The sequence below is a fragment of the Lolium perenne genome, chromosome 7, assembly GCF_019359855.2.
Source record: "Lolium perenne isolate Kyuss_39 chromosome 7, Kyuss_2.0, whole genome shotgun sequence".
Classification (NCBI taxonomy): Eukaryota; Viridiplantae; Streptophyta; class Magnoliopsida; order Poales; family Poaceae; genus Lolium; species Lolium perenne.
The window spans coordinates 287511745-287531477 of record NC_067250.2 but is presented as its reverse complement, the minus strand read 5'-3'; the positions used below and the strand labels follow the sequence as shown (position 1 = coordinate 287531477).

The following is a 19733-nucleotide window of genomic DNA, read 5'->3' as shown; positions in this document are numbered from 1 at the left end:
TGGCACATTATGGCAAAAAAAAGTTTGATTGAGATGCTCTTGGTGCTCCTGCTGTACAACAGATCCGGCAACCTCCTCATTGAACACTGATAATTCTGCATTGCTGGTTCATGAGGCCTATCAACAACATTCATGGTCACGGCATAATCACGCACCTACCCCTACAGCCCTGCTACTGGTACCAACAACACAACACCGCCGGTACGATTTGCCAAAAAGAAAATACTCCACCGTCGGCACTCGACACGGCAGTACGCACCACGGCACGTACTGCTGCGTTTCCTTTCCCAGAACTGCCGAAGCGCAAGCAGCCAAGGACTCGATCCGCACCGGCCGTGTCCCGTCGCACACTCATCAACTCCACCAAACCATCTCTGTAGTCTGTACAGCAGCCGCCGAGCCCACCACCGGTCCAGCCAAAGCCGACTACCCTGACCTGATGATCGAGCACCTGCCTCGGCTACACAATTATTGCGGCGCGGCCGGCCGGCGACAGGTGTGCCGCGCGAGTGCGTCATGGAGCCACTCACTGGTGTCACACACAGCGTGGGAGTGAGCTTAAGCTAGCTAAGCTAGTCGTCACGGCATGGCAGCCATGGTCGCCTCACTCATGCAGATAGATCATACTAGATCATAGATGCTCAATCTGATCAGTACCGGTTAGCGATAGAGTGCTGGATGTGCTGCCATCGTTGTCGTTTGCCCCGTTCCCTTCCCGGTGTCTCCGCCCTCGGCCGCGCTTACTTTACTGCTGCCAGGGAGCTGCGAGAGTGTGGTGGAGGTGGATGCTGTGCGTCCGCGCGGAGGACGCGCTGGCCGCCGCTGCCGCCGTGGCCGCGGCGTCCGACAAGATGCGCGCCTCCTCCGTGACCATGTCAGTCCCCGCCCTCCCCTCTCTCCTCTTTGACTCCTGTCAGTTTTGGGCGTTTTGCTCATCAAAGCTAGCTGCTTGTTCCTTCCTCTGTCCCGCGCGCGCAGGGGCGGCTCGATCCACAGGGCGATGCAGCGGATGGGCGGCGGCGGCGGCGGCCGGAAACTGGGCGGCGACGCGTGCCCGCCGTCACAGCGCCAGGCGCGTCTGACGGCGGGGAGCGGTGAAGCGTCGGCGTCAGTGTCGGCGAGCTGCTCCGCGGTTGGTTCTCGTCCTTTCTCCCCCTATCAAAGCACGCTCCTTTGTCCTTTCTCTGTTCCCTGATGAATGTGTCGCGTCCGTACCATTGCCGTGCAAATTTTGCTTCCCCTGCACTGGAATTTCCGCGCCGGGAAATTCACCAAATGCGGCGTCTTGCATTGCATTCCGCATTGCGCATTGGGCAGCGCAGATCATCGGCTTGAGACGAGCTGTCTGCTTGCATGCGCAATTTCGAGGGGCCCAGACCAGACGAGATGTCACTTTCCCCTCGCTAGCCTGTTCTTCGCCTGCCTCCCTGTGGAATTCTAGTGTTCTTACTGTGTTTGCTGCTGTGTCGTCAACTATAATCTTGTTCCCTTCTTGGCTCTAGGGCTGTATTCTCAGGTGATCTGTGAACCTGATTGCTGCCGTGTTTCCTTTGCAGGATGGTAGCAGCAATGGTGGTGGCATGAGGGAAGTTCTCAGAAGGGGCGGCATGCGGCGGTACAGATCGCAGCTCGAGCAGGAAGTGAGTGCCAATATCCATGTTTCTAGTCTGATGCTGTTTACAGTTTGACAGAATTCTGCTTCGTTTTGGGCTGTGAGCTGTGCCAACTTGTTATGTGCTCCCGGCCGTGTTTGACTGAAAAGAATTTACACATGATGCCGAACTTAGTTCTTGGTGGCATATATTTGAATTGTTCAAAAGAATAAGCTCAATTACTATTCTGAGATGTGATTACCTACTGCAGGTTAGGAATTTGCAGAGGCAACTCCAAGAAGAGATCGACATGCATCTGGCGTTGACAGATGCCTTTGCGCATAATGCCGAACTGATACTTAAGTCTTCCACAAAGCTACCAAACAAGGTGCACACATCACATGCATTTTTGGCCACGAATACGCAGTACATGTATTTCTAATTTGTTTCTTGGGTTTGTTGATACACACCCTCTAATACTGATTGCAACAATTCATTTCTAGGCCCAGGAGCTCATAATTAGTATATCATGTTTGGAGATTACTATCTCAAAGCTTGAGAAGGATCTAGATGACCTACGCTACCAGTTGTGTCATGTAAGGAACGAAAGGCTACTTGTAGAAAATAGTCCAGAATGCGTACTACCTACATCATCAACTAGTAAATGTACACAGGATGAAGTAAGTTTTCTTTGTAGTAATAATCTCATTTAGAAGTTTTTATTTCGGTTGGAGTGGCTGATGGTTTCTTTTTTAAACTTCTAAGCATGTATCAACATTAAGGGATGGTAAGTTGGGAGAGTACGAATCAATTCAGTCAGTGGAAGAATATTTGTTCCCCGAACTTCAAGAACAACAGGATGTTGAAAAAGAGAGGGAAAACTGGGAGATGGTGTCTCCAAGTGGGCAGCTACAAGAGCACCAAGTTGCCCATTTAAATACATTGTTGGAAGAACACCAAGATGAAGAGGTCCTGTTTCAGGCGTACTTGAGTTTATGTTCTATGCAAAATATTTGAAGTTGTAAGTAACGTGATTTTATCTTGTTCCTGCAGATGCAAGAACCAGGCTCTTTAAAGAAGGATGTCAAAGAATATCAAGGAATAGACGTGTTGTCATTTAGCCAATCTGATCCAAAGAAAGGCAGGATGAATGGAAATATGTGGAAGAATCCAAATCAGCTCTCTGGAGAGATGGTGCGCTGCATGAGAGATATCTTCCTACATTTATCACGATCATCCAAGATATCACCAAAAATGTCTTCTGATAATTCATCTTCATCAGCGGGATGTCTATCTGGCTCTACATTTACTTCCGTGTCAGATTCATCTTTAATGGCCTCAGTGCTGCAAAGCCCTTCAGTTGATTCAGATCGCTATGATGATATTATTCATGAAGTGGGAAACTTTGATCCATACAATGTTAATGGGAAGGAAGCCCAAAGAGACATAGGGAAGTATTGTTCAGTAGCTGAAGTATCTTGGATGAATATTTGCAAGGAACAACTTGAATATGCGTCTGATGCTCTCCAGAAGTTCAGGTTTCCTGTTGAACCATTGTCTAAACCTATTAATACTAGCGAACAAATTGCATGTTTACATGAATTTAGCTTAACTGTAGTGATAATTGTCTGAAGCTATTAATACTAGCGAACAAATTGCATTTTTACATGAATTTAGCTTAACTGTAGAGATAATTGTCTGAGACAAACTGGGGCAGTAATTGGAGCACTGACATCATAGGGTATTACTTACTGAGAAAAAAATGTAACCACAAGAGTTACTTTTGTAATTGAAGGTCCCACAAGTGTTCATTCTATCTTATAGTCCAATAAAGCACTAGAAAATGTTGTTTATATGAATAAAGGATGTTCTTAATGTTATGGTATGACTTTAACTGTTTTACGTAATCTTTGTCTTCAGGTCCCTTGTGGAGCAACTGTCAAATGTTGATCCTACTCTAATGAACTGCGACGAGCGGTTAGCGTTTTGGATTAACCTGTACAATGCCTTAATAATGCATGTGAGTACCATCCGTTGCTTAGTGATTTGCTTAGAGTACACGGAAAGATGAAACGTATCTCTTCTTCCCTTACAAAATAATTTTCTATTTTTGCAAATAATAATTTGGGGCCAATATTTTAGTTTGATGACACCAGAGTTCTTATGGTAATTTTAATTTCTTAGTAGTTCTATTGAATGGTGTGTTGAAAAATCAGTTGCTGCTTTATGTTCCGCTGTCAATTATCATGGGCCATCTGGTTGTGTTACTTTTTATCGCTTATGCATCAAATTCTGTACATATATTCTTGCAGGCATTTTTAGCATATGGAGTCCCTGGGAATGACATTAAGCTTTTTTCGCTAATGCAAAAGGTTTATTTAACGGATCTCTTATTTGGTTATAGCCACTTTTCCTTGACAACATATTAACCAACTTAAGCTAATGTTGCAGGCATGTTACATGGTTGGTGGACAGTCTTTCAGTGCAGCTGAAATAGAGTTTGTGATTCTAAAGATGAAGAACCCAGCACACCGGCCACAAATTGTATTATCTGTTCCTCATTTGTCAATTTCATTTATTTGGTATGCAAGTCGTCATTCTTCTCACGGTTCCTTCTTTTCAGTCTTTGATGTTAGCCCTTCACAAGTTCAGAGTTACCGAGGAGCACAAGAAATATGCAGTTGATGACACAGAGCCCATGGTGTTGTTTGCACTTAGCAGTGGAATGTTCTCGTCACCTGCTGTAAGTGGATGAGCTTCTCTTGTCAACATGTACACACTGGCAGCGTGTTAAGTAAACCAAAGCATTAGTTCATATGATTTATTTTTAGTTTTTGAGCGTTAAAACTTTCACCGCCTTTTTGTATCACATACTTCAGTACATCTGAGCATTTGTGTTAAGTATTTTAAACATGACAACTTGCTATTGAACAGGTCAGAATTTTCTCTGCCAAAAATGTTCGAGAGGAGCTACAAGAATCGATGAGAGACTACATACGAGCATCAGTTGGTATCAATGACAAAGGGAAGCTCACAGTCCCAGCGTTACTGCAGAGCTACGCCAAGGGCACCGTGGAGGACTCTCTGCTCGCCGACTGGATCTGCCGCCAACTGACTCCGGCCCAAGTCTCAGCAATCCAAGACACCACGTCATCGCGCAAGCAACGGCTCCTTGGCTTTCGCAGCTTCACCGCTACCCCGTTCGACTCGAAGTTCCGGTACCTCTTCTTGCCTGACAGGACAGAAACTAGGTAGATTCCCAGCACTGAGGACAAACCAGGAGTGGGCATTTTGACACAAATGGAAGATTAGTTGTACATTGTTTTTTGTAGATTCTGGGGTGACTGGTTCTTTTTTTTTTCCCTCTGTAAAGGCCATTTGTTTATTTGTTTCTATCTTGTGTACTAATAAAGGGGGGTTTGGTGGGATACTTGACCACCTTTTAGCAGAACTTGTAACATCACGATGATGTAGTCGCAAAACAGTTTTGTTTCTGGCTGTCTGGCTTGTAGCAGCTCAGGACTTGGGGGTTAATGTAGTAGCAACTTTGTTGTTTCCTTGAAATACTGTTATCATGGCTGGTCGAACCGTTGTTTGCTACTACATCCGTTCCGAAATATAAGCCTTATTTTGAAAGTTAAACACAGTTTTGTAAAAAAGATTATATTTTAGAATGGGGGTAGTAATACATAGAAGCAATATGTGATTTATTTTGAGGGAATAGCTCAAACTTTTTACTCCGACTGAAATGTTTATTTTTCATGGTAGCATTTGCAGGATGGCTTTTGCATCGGTGTCTCTCCCTTTTTAAACTTTGGCATCCTGAGAATATTTAGGATCTCCAGATACCCTTTCATGTGCTATTATCCTTTCAACTTTAATGGTTGAGATAGGAGAGGGTGAACACCAAAGCACACCTCGCGCTTCTCATAAATAAAGGCAGGTGTGAGACTCTCTGGAAGTGATGCAATCCAATTTTCACCTAAACTGAATAAGCTGCTTCTCTAATCAACTGGTAAGACGGCAGTTGTTCAGCTAGCGCCAGTCATTGACTCAAGGAGAATAGAAAACAAGGACAGGTATGAGGATTGAGGACTAGTCGCCGTACCCTGCCGTCCGTGGACGGCATACCATCCAAACGACTTGACGACTCCAGGTTTGCCGCCATATAAATATCGCATGCGCGAGTGTGGTTTTTTCTAGTACTCAGCCATCTCTCTCAGAGACATGACCACCAGACCAGCCCGCGCGCACCTCACCGCGCTCTTCCTGCTGGTGGCCACCGTCCCGGCGACGGCAATCGGCCCAGGGTGGTTCTCAGAGGCCGATGCCCTACTAGCATGGAAGGCCAGCCTCGCCAACACAAGCGCGTTGTCCAGCTGGACCCGGGACGCGCCGGTCTGCAACTGGACCGGCGTGATGTGCGGCCACCGCAACCATGTCCGCTGGGTAAGGATCGAAGGATGCGGTCTCTCCGGCGGGCTCGGCACGCTTGACACTGCGGCACTAACGGGGCTCGCCGTGCTGAACCTTAAGGGGAATAACCTCGGAGGCGCCATCCCAGCCAACATCTCGCAGCTACGCTCCCTCAAGCTTCTCGACCTCAGCAACAACAGGTTCGACGGCTCCATCCCGTCGCAGCTCAGTGACATGCACAGCCTGGTCAGCCTCCGGCTCCGCAGCAACAACCTCCTCGGCGACATCCCGCGCCTGCTCTGCAGCCTTCTCTCCGTCCAGGTACTTGACTTGTCAGACAACCGGTTCACGGGTGAGCTCCCGGACTGCTGGTGCAACCTCCAGAATTTGCGGTTCATTGACTTGTCCAGAAACCGGCTCACCGGAGAGCTCCCAGGCTGCTGGTGGAACCTGCAAGAACTTGGGTTCATGGACCTGTCCAACAACTCCTTCTCGGGAGAAATTCCAGCAGCTCAGGCAGGCCAGACCTGCTCTCTCTGGTCGCTTTATCTCGCTGGAAATAACTTCATTGGTGCCTTTCCGCCAGTACTAAACAGATGTAACTTGCTGGCCACCCTAGACATCGGGAACAACATGTTCTTTGGTGGTATCCCACCGTGGATCGGGAGTCAGGTCCCATCTTTGAGAATACTTAGCCTCAGATCAAACAACTTCACTGGAAACATTCCCCCTGAACTATCACAGCTCTCGCAACTTCAGCTCCTCGACATGGCAAATAATAGCCTGGCAGGATCAATTCCCGTAGCCTTTGGTAACTTGACCTCCATGAAAAATCCACAAGGTCTTTCAACTCTGGTCGTGCAGGAAGGTGAGCCGACATACAACGATAGAATCAACGTAATGTGGAAGGGCCAGAAGCTGATTTTTGAGAGAACGCTCTGGTTATTAACCGGCGTCGATTTGTCTGGGAATTTTCTCTCCGGATGCATCCCAGAAGAGTTAACCAACCTTCAGGGCCTCCAGTTTCTCAACTTGTCAAGAAATCATCTTTCATGCGGCATTCCTCAAGGCATTGGTAGTTTGAATTCTCTCGAGTCCCTCGATCTATCATCTAATGATCTTTGGGGAGAAATTCCTCCGAGCATCTCCATCTTATCAGGGCTCAGTATCTTTAATGTCTCGCACAACCATTTGTCGGGCAAAATACCTGCCGGGAGTCAGATTCAAACCCTAACTGACCCATCGATCTACTCTGACAATTCTGGGCTATGTGGATTTCCTCTCGTCATTCTGTGTGCAGATACTTCGCTTCCACCAGATGGCATAAACGGCGAAGGGGAGGACCAGTGGTTATACTACTGTGTGATTGCTGGAATTATTATGGGTTTCTGGCTATGGTTTGCGATGCTCTTTACAGTTCAGACATGGAGATGCGGTTTTTACTTCTTTGTTGATGATGTGCAATGTAAGTTTATGCAGAAAATGTCACATTAGTTGTGTTCTATGAATGTTTATACCAACAGAGGAATCTATGTACAAGAAGTAATTTACGCGTGTACAACAGAAAAAAAATCCACGCCATTTCTCATGTGGGGTGGAAAAATACCATATATATTTTGGTTAAACAGAAATAACCAACATAATCTGCCTCGGGGCTCAGACCGCTGAGAATTCTTCTATGAAGAATGTTGGCATTGTTTATGTTGAGTATAGCTTAGTCACTAAACAAGAACTATATAAAGGCATGGCTTCAATATACAAGATCAATTGGCCATGGCAGACAAGAAAACTTGAGGAATGAACAAATTTTGTTACTTATTCTTCCCATATCAAAGTTGAGGAAGTCGCAAGATATACTTGTTTTGGACCGCCAAAGGAAGGTTTAACAATGATGGTTTTGGGAGGAGATGCAGATTATTATGTACATGAAGTTTGGGTGCAGTTGAAAGCCTTGGATCCTTTGTGGTGTAAGTGGTCTGTTCTACTGCAATTTGTAACTTCTTTTGGTATCATGCCAGATGCTGTCTGGATAGAATGTTCAGGAGTTTCTACGAAGTGATGAGGGTAAAGATTAAATGTATAGAACATATCGAGATACCTTTTGCCGGACTATTTGAGCTCTAACGCAAGTTGTGGAAGATAAGGTTTTGTTGTGGAGGGGCATGCTAGTGTGGTATTATTTGACGAAGAACAAGAAGATGCATCAAAGTAACCAATAAAATCATGATCACAAGCAGGTGATAACCCCTAAGTGCAAGGCGTAATTGTAGCATAATTCAATGTGAAAGTAAAAAACATTGAATTGTACGATCAAAAAAGGTAAACTAGATATGCTCTCTAAAGTTATATATGCCACTTATGTAACAGTCTATGGACTTAAATATGATGTAAGATAATAAAGATACTTCTTTAAATTGCAATAATAAGAAAGGCAATATGGAGTCCCGAGAATGACATTAAGCTTTTCTCACTAACGCAGAAGGTTTATCTAATGGACAGTCCTTCAGTGCAGCTGAAATAGAATTTGTGATTCTAAAGATGAAAAACCGAGCACACCGGCCACAAATTGTATTATCCGCTCCTCATTTTTTTAGTTACATTTGTTGTGTATGCAAGTCGTTATTCATCTTACGGTTCCTTCTATTCAGTCTTTGATGTTAGCCCTTCACAAGTTCAGAGTCATAGAGGAGCACAAGAAATATTCAGTTGATGACACCGAGTCCATGGTGTTGTTTGCACTTAGCAGTGGCATGTTCTCTTCACCTGCAGTAAGTGGATGAGTTTATCTTGTTAACGTGTACACACTTGTGCAAGTACTTCAAACATGATATGGCAACTTGCTATGGAACAGGTCAGGATTTTCTCTGCCAAAAATGTTCGACGGGAGCTACAAGAATCGATGAGACCATTCAAAAAAACAAGAATCGATGAGGGACTACATCCGAGCATCAGTTGGTAACAATGACAAAGGAAAGCTCACAGTCCCAGCATTACTGCAAAGCCACGCCAAAGGCGCCGTGGAGGACTCCACGCTCGCTGACTGGATCTGCCACCACCTGACTCCAGGCCAAGTCGCAGCGATCCAAGACATCACGTTGTCGTGCAAGCAGCGGCTCCTTGGCTTTCACAGGTTCAGCGTCATCCCGTTCGACTCAAAGTTCCGGTACCTGTTCTTGCCTGACAGGACAGACACTAGGTAGATCGATCCCAGCACTGAAATTTCGGATAAGGTGGGCCGCGCCACGCGCCCGCTGCTTCTTGGGGGCGATTTCAACCTCATCCGCTCAGCGGAGGATAAAAACAACGACAATCTCAACTGGCCCCTTATCGATCTCTTCAATGAGCACGTGGCATCTTGGGCCCTCCGTGAAATTCCTCGCACTGGGGCGAGGTATACCTGGACGAATCGACAGCTTAACCCGGTCCGCTCGGTGTTGGACAGGGTGTTCATATCCCCTGAGCTCGAGGCGCTCTTCCCTCTGTGCTCCCTTGTGGCTGAAACTAATCTGGGGTCCGATCATACCCCCTTGGTGTTTGACTCCGGAGACGGGCTCCCGCCTCGCACCAATAGGTTCTTCTTCGAATCTGGGTGGTTTGAGAGACCTGATTTCCGACCTATGCTTTCTCAACGTTGGATTGATCTGGCCTCTCGAGCAAGGGGCAGAGACATTGTTGACTGGTGGAACTTCATGAGTTCGGGGCTCAGACAGTTCCTCCGCGGTTGGCGCCGTAACCAGGGAGCGGCCACGAAAAGAGAAAAAGCGGCGCTCCTAGCTCAGATCGAACAGCTTGATGCTAGAGCAGACTCTCTGGGTCTTGAAGAAGAGGAATGGGCTGAACGCTATGCGCTCGAAGACCAGCTCCTTCACATTGTCCGCGAGGAAGAGGACTACTGGCAACAAAGGGGCAGGACTAAGTGGGCGCTCCAGGGGGACGCCAACACAGCCTATTTTCACGCCGTTGCCAATGGTAGGAGACGCAAGTGCACTATCTCCTCCATTGTCACTCCTACGGGCCCCACCTCGGATCCCACTATCATCCAACAGGTGATTTATGACTTCTACCGCGACCTTTTGGGTTCCTCGTCTGAGAGGGTGTGCTCCGTGGCCCCGAACCTCTGGGGAGAGGCAGCGAAAGTGTCGGACTCTGATAATGAGCACCTCATGTTAACCTTTTCGGAGAAGGAACTTGAGGCTATCGTCGCTGATATGAAATCCAACACGGCCCCGGGCCCAGACGGCTTCCCTCCTATCTTCTTCAAGCGCATGTGGCCTTGGCTAAAACTTGGAATCCTCCACATCCTTAACGATTTTGTCTTTGGGGCGCATTGACATCTCAAGACTCAACTTCGGGATCCTAGCGCTCATCCCCAAAGTTCCCGGTGCTGACTTGGTGTCCCAGTTCCGCCCAATTGCTCTCATCAACGTGGTGTTCAAGATTATCTCCAAAGCGTACGCGTCCAGGCTTGATCCTGTCGCCAATAAAATTATAAGCCCCTTCCAGACGGCGTTCATCCGGGGAAGGAACATTCTGGAAGGGCCTCTCGCCTTGATTGAGATTGTTCACGAGCTGCGGGTCAAGAAGTTAGGAGGGATCCTGCTTAAACTCGACTTCGAGAAAGCTTACGACAGGGTCAACTGGGGCTTCCTAGAGGAAGTGCTCCGCGCCAAAGGCTTTGACCAGGGCTACATTCACAGAATCCTGCAGCTGGTGTCGGGTGGCCAGACTGCGATCTCCATCAATGGTGTCATCGGCCCGTACTTCAGAAACAAGCGGGGAGTGCGCCAAGGGGACCCTCTCTCACCGCTGCTGTTCAACCTCATAGGGGAGGCGCTGTCTGGCATCCTCACAGCTGCTGGCTCAGCGGGTCACATCCACGGAGTAGTCCCTCACCTCCTTCCCGGAGGCATTTCCCACCTTCAGTACGCGGACGACACCCTCATCTTGATACAAAACACGGAAGAAGATATTGCCAACCTCAAGTTCCTTCTCATGTGCTTCGAGGACATGTCCGGCCTAAAGATTAACTACCACAAGAGCGAAGTCATTGTCATGGGCCAACCTAGAGACGAACAGATCAGGATCGCCAACAAGCTGAATTGCAAACTGGGGTCCTTCCCTTTCCTCTACCTTGGCTTGCCCATCTCTGACCGTAAACTGCGCCTCGAACAATGGTTGTTCCTTGTCGTAGGCTGGCTGACCGCATCGAGCCCTGGATGAGTAGGTTGCTCACTTCGGGTGGGAGACTTATCCTCTCCAATGCCTGCCTTGACAACACGCCCATCTACGCGATGGGCCTGTTCCTTCTGCATGAGGGGATTCATGCCCGTTTCGACTCTCATCGTTCTAAGTTCTTTTGGGAAGGAACTGGGGCAAATCGCAAGTACCACTTGGTTAACTGGCCTACTGTCTGTCGTCCCAAGGCCATGGGGGGCCTGGGCCTGCTCAGTACAAGGAAGATGAACATCGCGTTGCTCCTTAAATGGGTGTGGAAACTCTACAATGAGGATGACACCATCTGGTCCAAAATAATCAAAGCCAAGTATCCGGATGCGAGCGATCTCTTTTCAGGCTCGGGCAAAGGTGGCTCCCAGTTCTGGAAGAGTATCCACAAGGTTAAGCACTTCTTCAAGCTTGGGGCCAAGCATGTGGTCGGCGACGGGCGCCGCACTCGCTTCTGGTCGGATTGGTGGTTAGGGCACGAACCGCTGAAAGACTCGTTCCCGTATCTGTTCGCTGTTTGCGAGGACACAAACCAATTAGTAGCCTCTGCGTGCGCTCCGGGGGGCCCGCACATCAGGTTCCGTCGCTCCTTGGACTCAGAGGGTGTGAATCAATGGAATCGCCTCATCTCCCAACTACAGCCTTTCTTGCTCTCAGACGCTCTCGATAGGGTGACTTGGCACCTCTCCCCTTCTGGTCTCTACTCCGTTCAGTCCATGTACTATAAGCTGTCGCAAGGGGCGTCGGTTGCTTTCCATAAGGACGTTTGGGAAGCCAGGGTCCCGCTTAAGATCAAGATCTTTGCCTGGCTGCTCATCCTTGACAGGCTCCCCTCCAGCCTTTTGGTTGCCGGCAGAAATGGACCGGCGTCCGGGGCGTGCGCTCTTTGCGGCGCACCGGAGGACTCCTCCCACATCCTCTTCTCCTGCTCAATGGCAAGATTTGCTTGGAGCGCGCTGCGCAGCATTCTGGGTTGCAACTGGTGCCCAGCCAATTTCTCACAGTTTCACGCCATCCTAGCCGGTTTCTCTGGGAGGGCCAGGAGACTCCTATGGACCCTCTTCCTCGCACAATCTTGGGCCCTTTGGACTGTGCGGAATAAGCTTACTATGGAAAAGAAAATCTTAAATGACCCCGCTAACCTGATTTTTAAAATGTGTATCTTCCTACAGCTCTGGAGCGTCAAGGCAAAACCAGGAGATCGGGAGGATCTCAGACGGTTGACAAGCGAACTGAGGGAGCTGTACGCCTCCGTGAGAACAAGAAGCCAAAGCTGAAGCCTGCGGCGTAATCTGGCTAGTTCTTCTTAGTGCGGTTGCTGTGGGGTGCCGCCCCCGTTGTGTTTGCGTTTGACGTGTGCTTTACTTGGCTAAGCTGTATGCCGCAGCAGTTTGTATGAATCTAAACCTTGCTGGCTTTATTAATTTAAAGTCGGGCCCGCTATGGCCTTTTATCTAAAAAAAAAAAGAGAAAACCAAGAGTGGGCACTTTGACATACACGACTGGGAAACTGAATGATTAGTTGTACATTCTTTTTGTAGATTCTGGGGTGACCGATTCTTTTTTCCTCTGTAAAGGCCATTATTTCGTTTGTATCTTGTGTATTTCTGGCTTAATGCAGTTACTCATATTGTAGTTTACTTCCCAAGATTACAATATAGTATGATCAGTTCAATTGTCAAAACGTGGCCAGTCACACCATATTTGCCTCCATTTGGCCACCACTAGTCACCGGCCTGTATTTCTGAAGCAATACTTCCAGTAGGACATTCAGAATATTACAGCCACGTCCGTTGTTCTGACACCAGTGACAATTGTTTCGTACTGACGGCCTGCACACTGCACGTCAAACTGGCCTGCAGTTCGTTCACTAGAAGACTGCCGGTGGAGCTGATGTTCCCAGTGAGCATCGTCGTCGTCGATGTTATCAACTTTGCCAATTTCACTAGAGTTCTACCCTCTGCAGATATTAACATCTCATGGGCCTTCTTTAGAGGCTATACCTTCCACGCACAACGTGGGAGGTGATGAACAATCCCGTGGATTTAGCCTGGCGCAACACCTTTACAATTTACAGGACGCTCAGCTTTTGGCAAGATTGCGGATTTTGTAGGTCAGCTCAGGAGACTGGACAAACTCCACTTGGAGTCCTGGACCATAACAGCATGTCTCCATGCTTAAGAAGTCAAGAGACTGCAGGTATTCAGCAAGGGCAAGGATGACTAGTCCTACTTTTTGGTAGCCCAAACTCTGGTCAGTAGTACGCTAGCAAGGGTTTGACTGACAAGATTTCCAAATACATACGAGTATCTCCCTCCACATGCAGTTCCTATGCTTAAGAAGTCAAGAGACTGCTGGTATTCAATAAGGGCAAGGCTGGTTAGTCCTCCTTTTTGGTAACTCAAACTCTGGTCAGTAGTACACTAGCAAGGGTTTGACTGACAAGGCTGAAGGAGCAATAAGTTTCATACAATACAAGTACAATTAATCCAAATACATGCGAGTATCTCCTTATAATTTATACTTTTTACACCATCTGTATGGTGAATTGTTGACTGGTATTACTTCCCTCACATGTAGTTCCTATCAAAATGCTTGTTTATTTCCCAACAATGACTATTATAACAACTGAGGCTTGTACCTGAAATCCTGAATACATTTTTCGATAAAGGGAACTTTATTACTTAAAAGGTTTAAGCATTACACCCGGCCTCTGCATAGCTAGGATGCACACAACCATCCAAGGCAAAAACAAACACAAAAGTTGGTACAATCCTGAATACATATGTGTAATAGGATACAATTTTCTAAGTACCACGTGTTCGTCAATCCTAGCAGTACTTGACCAGGAACCCGCGTATTCCTGTAGGTATCCTCCTCTTAAGAGTTGACTCCCATCATTTTATCATTTGGGTACACATCCAGTTTCAGCTACTTCAGAAATTACAAATTTGCTGATTGTGTCCATTTGCACATGTTCTGGACTAGGTCAGTATAACTGCTCCTCTGCACTCTTCATCTTCAAACGATATAGCTTTCCTCGAAAGTAAGAGGAAATTGTAGCTACCTGCTTGCACATGTTCTTCTGTTGCTGTACATAAGCATGGTACGACCATCGATTTCCCCATATAGCTCATGGCTTCAGTACGGAAATACGCAGGTGGCTTTCAGTAGCGTAATACAATTCAGCCATATAGGAAAGGTTCATGAGAACACCATGCAAGAGCTCCATTTTCCACCCAGAATCAGCAACAGATTATCCATGCCTTTCTTTGGCCTTGCTGTTGCCGTTCTGCTCTTCTTCAGCTCTCCAACCAGCTCTTGTACAGAACAAGAGAGGAGCTCCCTCATCAACTTCATAGATGGGCTCGTGCCAGGCGGCAACGGTGGTCTCAACGTCTCATGGGTGAACGGCACAGACTGCTGCAAATGGGAAGGGATCGTCTGCAGCACTGATGAAGTTGTCACATATGTCTTGCTGGCTTCCAAAGGTCTCAAAGGGGTCATTTCGCCATCCCTCGGCAATCTTGCTGGACTGTTGCACCTCAACCTGTCCCATAATTCACTCGGAGGCAGTCTACCAACAGAATTGTTGTTCTCCAGAAGCATTGTTGTCCTCGACGTCAGCTTCAACCGCCTCACTGGTCATCTGCAGGAGCTGCAATCCGCAAATCCTGGCCTTCCTCTCCAGGTGCTGAATGTCTCAAGCAACTTGTTTACAGAAAAGTTTCCATCCACAGCATGGGAAGCGATGAAGAACCTGGTTGCTCTTAATGCAAGCAACAACAGTTTTACAGGACAAATACCATCTTATATCTGCATCAATGCACCATCATTTGCCATGCTTGACCTCGGTTACAACCAATTCAGAGGCAATATTCCCCCTGGACTCGGCAGTTGTTCCACGCTGAAAGTGCTCAAGGCTGGCCACAACGACCTTAGTGGAGCTCTCCCTGACAAACTCTTTAATGCTACTTCATTGGAGGAACTCTCTCTACCCAACAATGCATTGCAAGGAGCTCTTGATGGTTCCCTCCTAGTCAAGTTAAGCAGTCTGGCTGTCCTTAATCTTGGATCAACTGGTCTCAGTGGCAAGATTCCAGATTCTATAGGACAGTTACGAAAACTGGAGGAACTCCACTTGGACAACAACAATATGTCTGGTGAGCTGCCATCAGCACTAGATAACTGCACAAATCTTACATACATTACCCTCAGAAACAACAGTTTCACCGGGGATCTTAGCAAAATCAACTTCACCGTGTTGGATCTGAGGATAGCTGATTTTTCAATGAACCTCTTCAATGGTACAATTCCTGAAAGCATCTACTCATGCAGCAACCTCATGGCGTTGCGGCTGGCTTACAACAGTTTCCATGGCCAGTTCTCGCCAAGCATTGGCAATCTAAGGTCCCTCACCTTCCTGTCACTAACAAATAACTCCTTTACAAATCTAACAAACACACTTCAGATGCTCAAGGGGTGCAAGAACCTCACCACCCTGCTTATAGGAACAAACTTCAAGGATGAAACCATACCACAGGATGAAACAATCAATGGTTTTGAGAATCTTCAGGTACTTACCATAGATGCTTGCCCATTGGTTGGGGAAATCCCTTTTTGGATATCAAAGCTCAGAAAATTGATGATGATAGATTTATCGTGCAACCAACTCACAGGACCAGTACCATCTTGGATTAGTGGACTGCACTTCCTATTCTTTCTAGATATATCAAGAAACAGACTTACAGGGAGTATCCCAACTGCACTAATGAAGATGCCGATGCTACTATCAGAGAATAATGCTGCCAAGTTGGATACGAGATTCCTTGAGTTGCCTGTATTTTGGACGCCATCACGTCAATACAGAAGTATTATTGCTTTCCCAAAAGTATTGAATCTTGGCAACAATAACTTTACCGGTGCAATCTCCCCTGAAATTGGTCAGTTGAAAATGCTCGATTACCTCAATTTAAGCTCCAACGGCTTAACTGGTGAAATACCACAGCAGATCTGCAACCTCACAAACCTGCAGATGCTTGATCTGTCGGACAACCAGCTCACAGGTGCAATACCATCTGCATTGAGTGATCTGCACTTTCTTTCTGGATTTGATGTTTCTAACAATCAACTAGAAGGACCAGTTCCATCTGGAGGACAGTTTCATACATTCTCAAATTCCAGCTACAGTGGGAATCCAAAGCTATGTGGACCTATCCTCAGCCTCAACTGCACCTCCACCGCAACAGATCAAACTTCTACCTCACGGTGGCGCAACAAGCGTTTTGGACTAGTCATTGGGATCATCTCAGGAGGACTCACCGCACTTGGATTACTTGCATGCTTCCTGATTGCGAAATTGGTGTATGATGATCACACTGAAAGCCTAGTTCTTCTTCAGAGACGGTACTGATAAGTGATAACTGAATAGCTGACGCTTCAGATGTTGTGCTCATTTTCTCTGTTGTACTTCCATTAATGTGAACCCTATGCGCGTTTCTTCTCTCTTTGGCTTTTGATCATGTGAACCTAGCCTCCGGGGGTATGACTTCTTCAATTATTGTGAACAATTTTACGCGCATCAATCACCATTCCTGATACCATTCCTGGATCTAACTCTATGTATAAAGGTGCGAAGTCAACCTCTGAAACTCCCCCAAAACAATCCGGGAAACAGTCGGATGTAGTACCATCATGGGCTTAGAACTACCAGATTACATATCATATTCATCACCGTTATCTAGAAAAAAAAGCGAGACCTAATTGTAAATACCCTAAGCCCTTAAAACTGGGCACCTGTTCATAGAGCCTTCTAGATGCAAAGGCGGCGCACCTTTTTTTTTTTTTGCGAATAAAAGGCAGAGCACCTACCATGTACTTCCAAACATATTTGAACATGATAGGTGACTGGAGGATACTGCAGTGAAGCTTACTCTAGGCATCTGATCATTCCAAAGCAGCTAAATATGCTAGCGATTCGGCACTTAGAGCTTCCCCACCCCAAGAGATCCATCGATAATCGCTAGTAATTGGGAAAGAAATTTGGGGCAACGGGTGCACACCAAGATTCTTCTACAGCAGACGAGGATTGATTGCACTGTAGGAATTAGAAGCTTAAACTCTAAGGCTTACCATTCAATTAAGGATCGTTCGGCATTGCCACCACGGAGCCTCATGTACTCGTCGGCCGCCGGAGCCCGAGAACGCCCGCATTCGCGCCTCCTTTAATCCGCTCCGCAGGGTAGCGAGGCGGTGCCTACTGGCTCAACCGCCCGGCGAGCTCTCGACGGGTAGATGGAGCAGTAAGCCGTCAAGCCGGCAGCGCGTCTCCGTCAAGCGCGGCGGCCGGCGCGAATGTGCGGCGGCGACAAGGAACGGGCTTATGGGTGGCGTCCCTGGGCTGGCCCAGGTAACGCTTCCTCTTCTCTTTTTCTCTTTTTTGATTTTTAATTTTAAAAACTTCAGGATTTTAAGAAAAAAAGGTTGTTCAGATCGAAAAACGTTCATATTTGGAAAATGTTCAAAATTTAAATTTTCAATCAAAAAATTTCGTTTAAAAAATATTCAGCAAAAAAATATGTTCAACACTAAAAAAATCAAAATTGAAAATGTTAAAATTTTAAAAATGTTCAAATTCAGAAATATTCATAATTAAAAATGTTCGTATTTTAGAAATACTCAAATTTTTAAAAAATGTTTGTATTTTTCAACCAAAAAGAAGAAACATAATGGAAAAGAAAGAAAAAAAAACTAAAAATGAAAAACCAGAAAAAAATGGAAAGAAACCGACATAACCAGAGAACTACAAAAAACAAAGAAAACCCGAATACAACCATATAGAAAGTTCTCAAAAACAACAAAAAAAATCACCACGTTAGCGGGCGGGGCGCATACCCTCCCGCTAGTGAGCGATAAATAAAGTTTGTCCTTATGGGTCTTGCCCAAATGTGGGAGAAGTTTGTACCTGAGTGCAGTGAATCGGGCATGTTACAAATCTAGACATGTTCAATGCCCAGCGGGTCAGATTTCACGATCCTAGAATTATTCATGAGCTTGACGGTGCGATGAGGTTAACATGGAGTTGCTTATTTGCATGGCGGCTTTGAATCCCATGAATTGATATGCTTCTTATGATGCACCAAAGGTAATGAATATGGCGGGTTTTTGAACTATTTATATTGCAATCGTGCATATTTGATATATGTATTGAACTTCAATGTTGACAATCGATTTGTCTTATACATTATACATTTCCAAACATTTTTCACAATTGGGGGGGGGGGGGGGGGGGTGCCCCCCACCACAATTTATGCTGCATATTATGTTTGGTCAAGGTCAAACTTTATAAAATTGGTCCAACTATATATGAAAACAGAAATGCTTGACTTACAGACAAAGTGCTACGGAAGGGCCGTTACGGACAGACGTGGAACCATGGCTTTGGATGAAACATGCAGGGTGGTTGCTAAAAAATAAAAGGCACCACTTATGCACCGACACATCAGTCCGTAAGAAAATTTCCGTAGGAGTATGTCCTCAGGTGTACCATTACTGATATGAAAATATGATAACTTTTATTATACCAATTGCATATGATATTTAATCAAAATTATAGATATTTCTAATAACATTGAGATAATGTTGTAGATGTTGCTACAATTTTTTATATATTTAATCAAAATTTAAAAAGTTTGACTTTAATCAAAATTAATATGCATCCAAATTTGGGAGAGAGGGAGTGGATACGGTTAAGATTGAAGAACATTTCCAATTTTGATAGTCACAAACTTAGGGTTACCTGCAACCAATCAAGATTGAAAACATATTCCCAATGCGGGCAACTCAATCTCAACTAGGCCAAGTGCACAAGAAGCTGGCTTCATCACCGTACTGTTGTGCTCGGCTGTTATCGCCATTACCTGTAGAAGGCGAAACCGCCGACTTGTTTTAGTTCCTTGTGCTGCTGTGTTAGAGCTCAGATGTTGTGGCATAGCCTTTACCTGTAGTCGGCGAAGCCGCCATCTCGAGCTGACTGTTTGTATGTGGAGCCAAACCTTCCGTTCAGGTGTTGGTATCCAGCGGGTGCCTAGTTGCTGTCGTGTTTGTTTTAATGTTATCACAACTTAAAATGTTAAACTGGAACGTCAGAGGGCTGAACGATCGAGCCCGGCGTTACGTCGTGCGTGACCTGGCTGTGAGCTCCGGCTGCTCCATTCTTTGCATACAAGAATCGAAACTAACCATGATTGATGATTCTGAGAAGGCCGATATTGCTGGGCAAGCGCTTGTCGGTTGTGCACAGTTGCCTGCTGATGGCACTCGTGGCGGGGTTTTGTTGTTCTGGAACGAGGACCTCTTCCATGTAACAAACGTTAGCATTGCCAGATTCTCCATCACGGCGAAGTTCACTGACCGTTTTTCTAATGCCTCTTGGTATCTGACTACGGTATACGGGCCGGCTGACGATGAACGGAAGATGGCCTTCCCAAACGAGCTGGTGCA

The 19733-nt window shown here is 46.3% G+C and overlaps 3 protein-coding genes across 4 annotated transcripts; all 3 read left to right on the top strand.

The window, feature by feature from the left end:
• The first annotated feature begins 471 nt into the window (after positions 1-471).
• Positions 472-5156, top strand: LOC127312323 (uncharacterized). Of its 2 annotated transcripts, none has more exons than XM_051342858.2 (12): positions 472-874; positions 997-1132; positions 1557-1640; positions 1864-1980; positions 2096-2272; positions 2358-2561; positions 2646-3130; positions 3513-3612; positions 3905-3964; positions 4044-4136; positions 4216-4335; positions 4527-5156. In XM_051342858.2, the coding sequence occupies exons 1-12, from the start codon at positions 786-788 to the stop codon at positions 4845-4847; spliced, it is 1986 nt and encodes a 661-aa protein (XP_051198818.1). In that variant the 5' UTR covers positions 472-785; the 3' UTR covers positions 4848-5156. The 2 variants fall into 2 exon arrangements, with proteins under 2 accessions (XP_051198818.1, XP_051198817.1); XM_051342857.2 differs by having other exon boundaries at positions 979-1132.
• A 663-nt stretch (positions 5157-5819) lies between these two features.
• Positions 5820-7608, top strand: LOC127315177 (uncharacterized). The gene has a single exon (XM_051345691.2). The coding sequence runs from the start codon at positions 5820-5822 to the stop codon at positions 7500-7502; it is 1683 nt and encodes a 560-aa protein (XP_051201651.1). The 3' UTR covers positions 7503-7608.
• A 6793-nt stretch (positions 7609-14401) lies between these two features.
• On the top strand, positions 14402-16866 carry LOC127317123 (uncharacterized). Its single transcript, XM_051347647.2, has one exon. The coding sequence runs from the start codon at positions 14449-14451 to the stop codon at positions 16642-16644; it is 2196 nt and encodes a 731-aa protein (XP_051203607.1). The 5' UTR covers positions 14402-14448; the 3' UTR covers positions 16645-16866.
• The last annotated feature ends 2867 nt before the right edge of the window (positions 16867-19733 follow it).

Bases quoted from the DNA above. Each gene is read 5' to 3' on its own strand.
- LOC127315177 (XM_051345691.2), top strand. From the start codon at position 5,820: ATGACCACCAGACCAGCCCGCGCGCACCTCACCGCGCTCTTCCTGCTG.
- LOC127312323 (XM_051342857.2), top strand. From the start codon at position 786: ATGCTGTGCGTCCGCGCGGAGGACGCGCTGGCCGCCGCTGCCGCCGTG. The intron at 1,981-2,095 runs GTGCACACATCA...ATTCATTTCTAG, and splicing joins CCACAAAGCTACCAAACAAG to GCCCAGGAGCTCATAATTAG. The intron at 4,336-4,526 runs GTAAGTGGATGA...GCTATTGAACAG, and splicing joins GAATGTTCTCGTCACCTGCT to GTCAGAATTTTCTCTGCCAA.
- LOC127317123 (XM_051347647.2), top strand. From the start codon at position 14,449: ATGCAAGAGCTCCATTTTCCACCCAGAATCAGCAACAGATTATCCATG.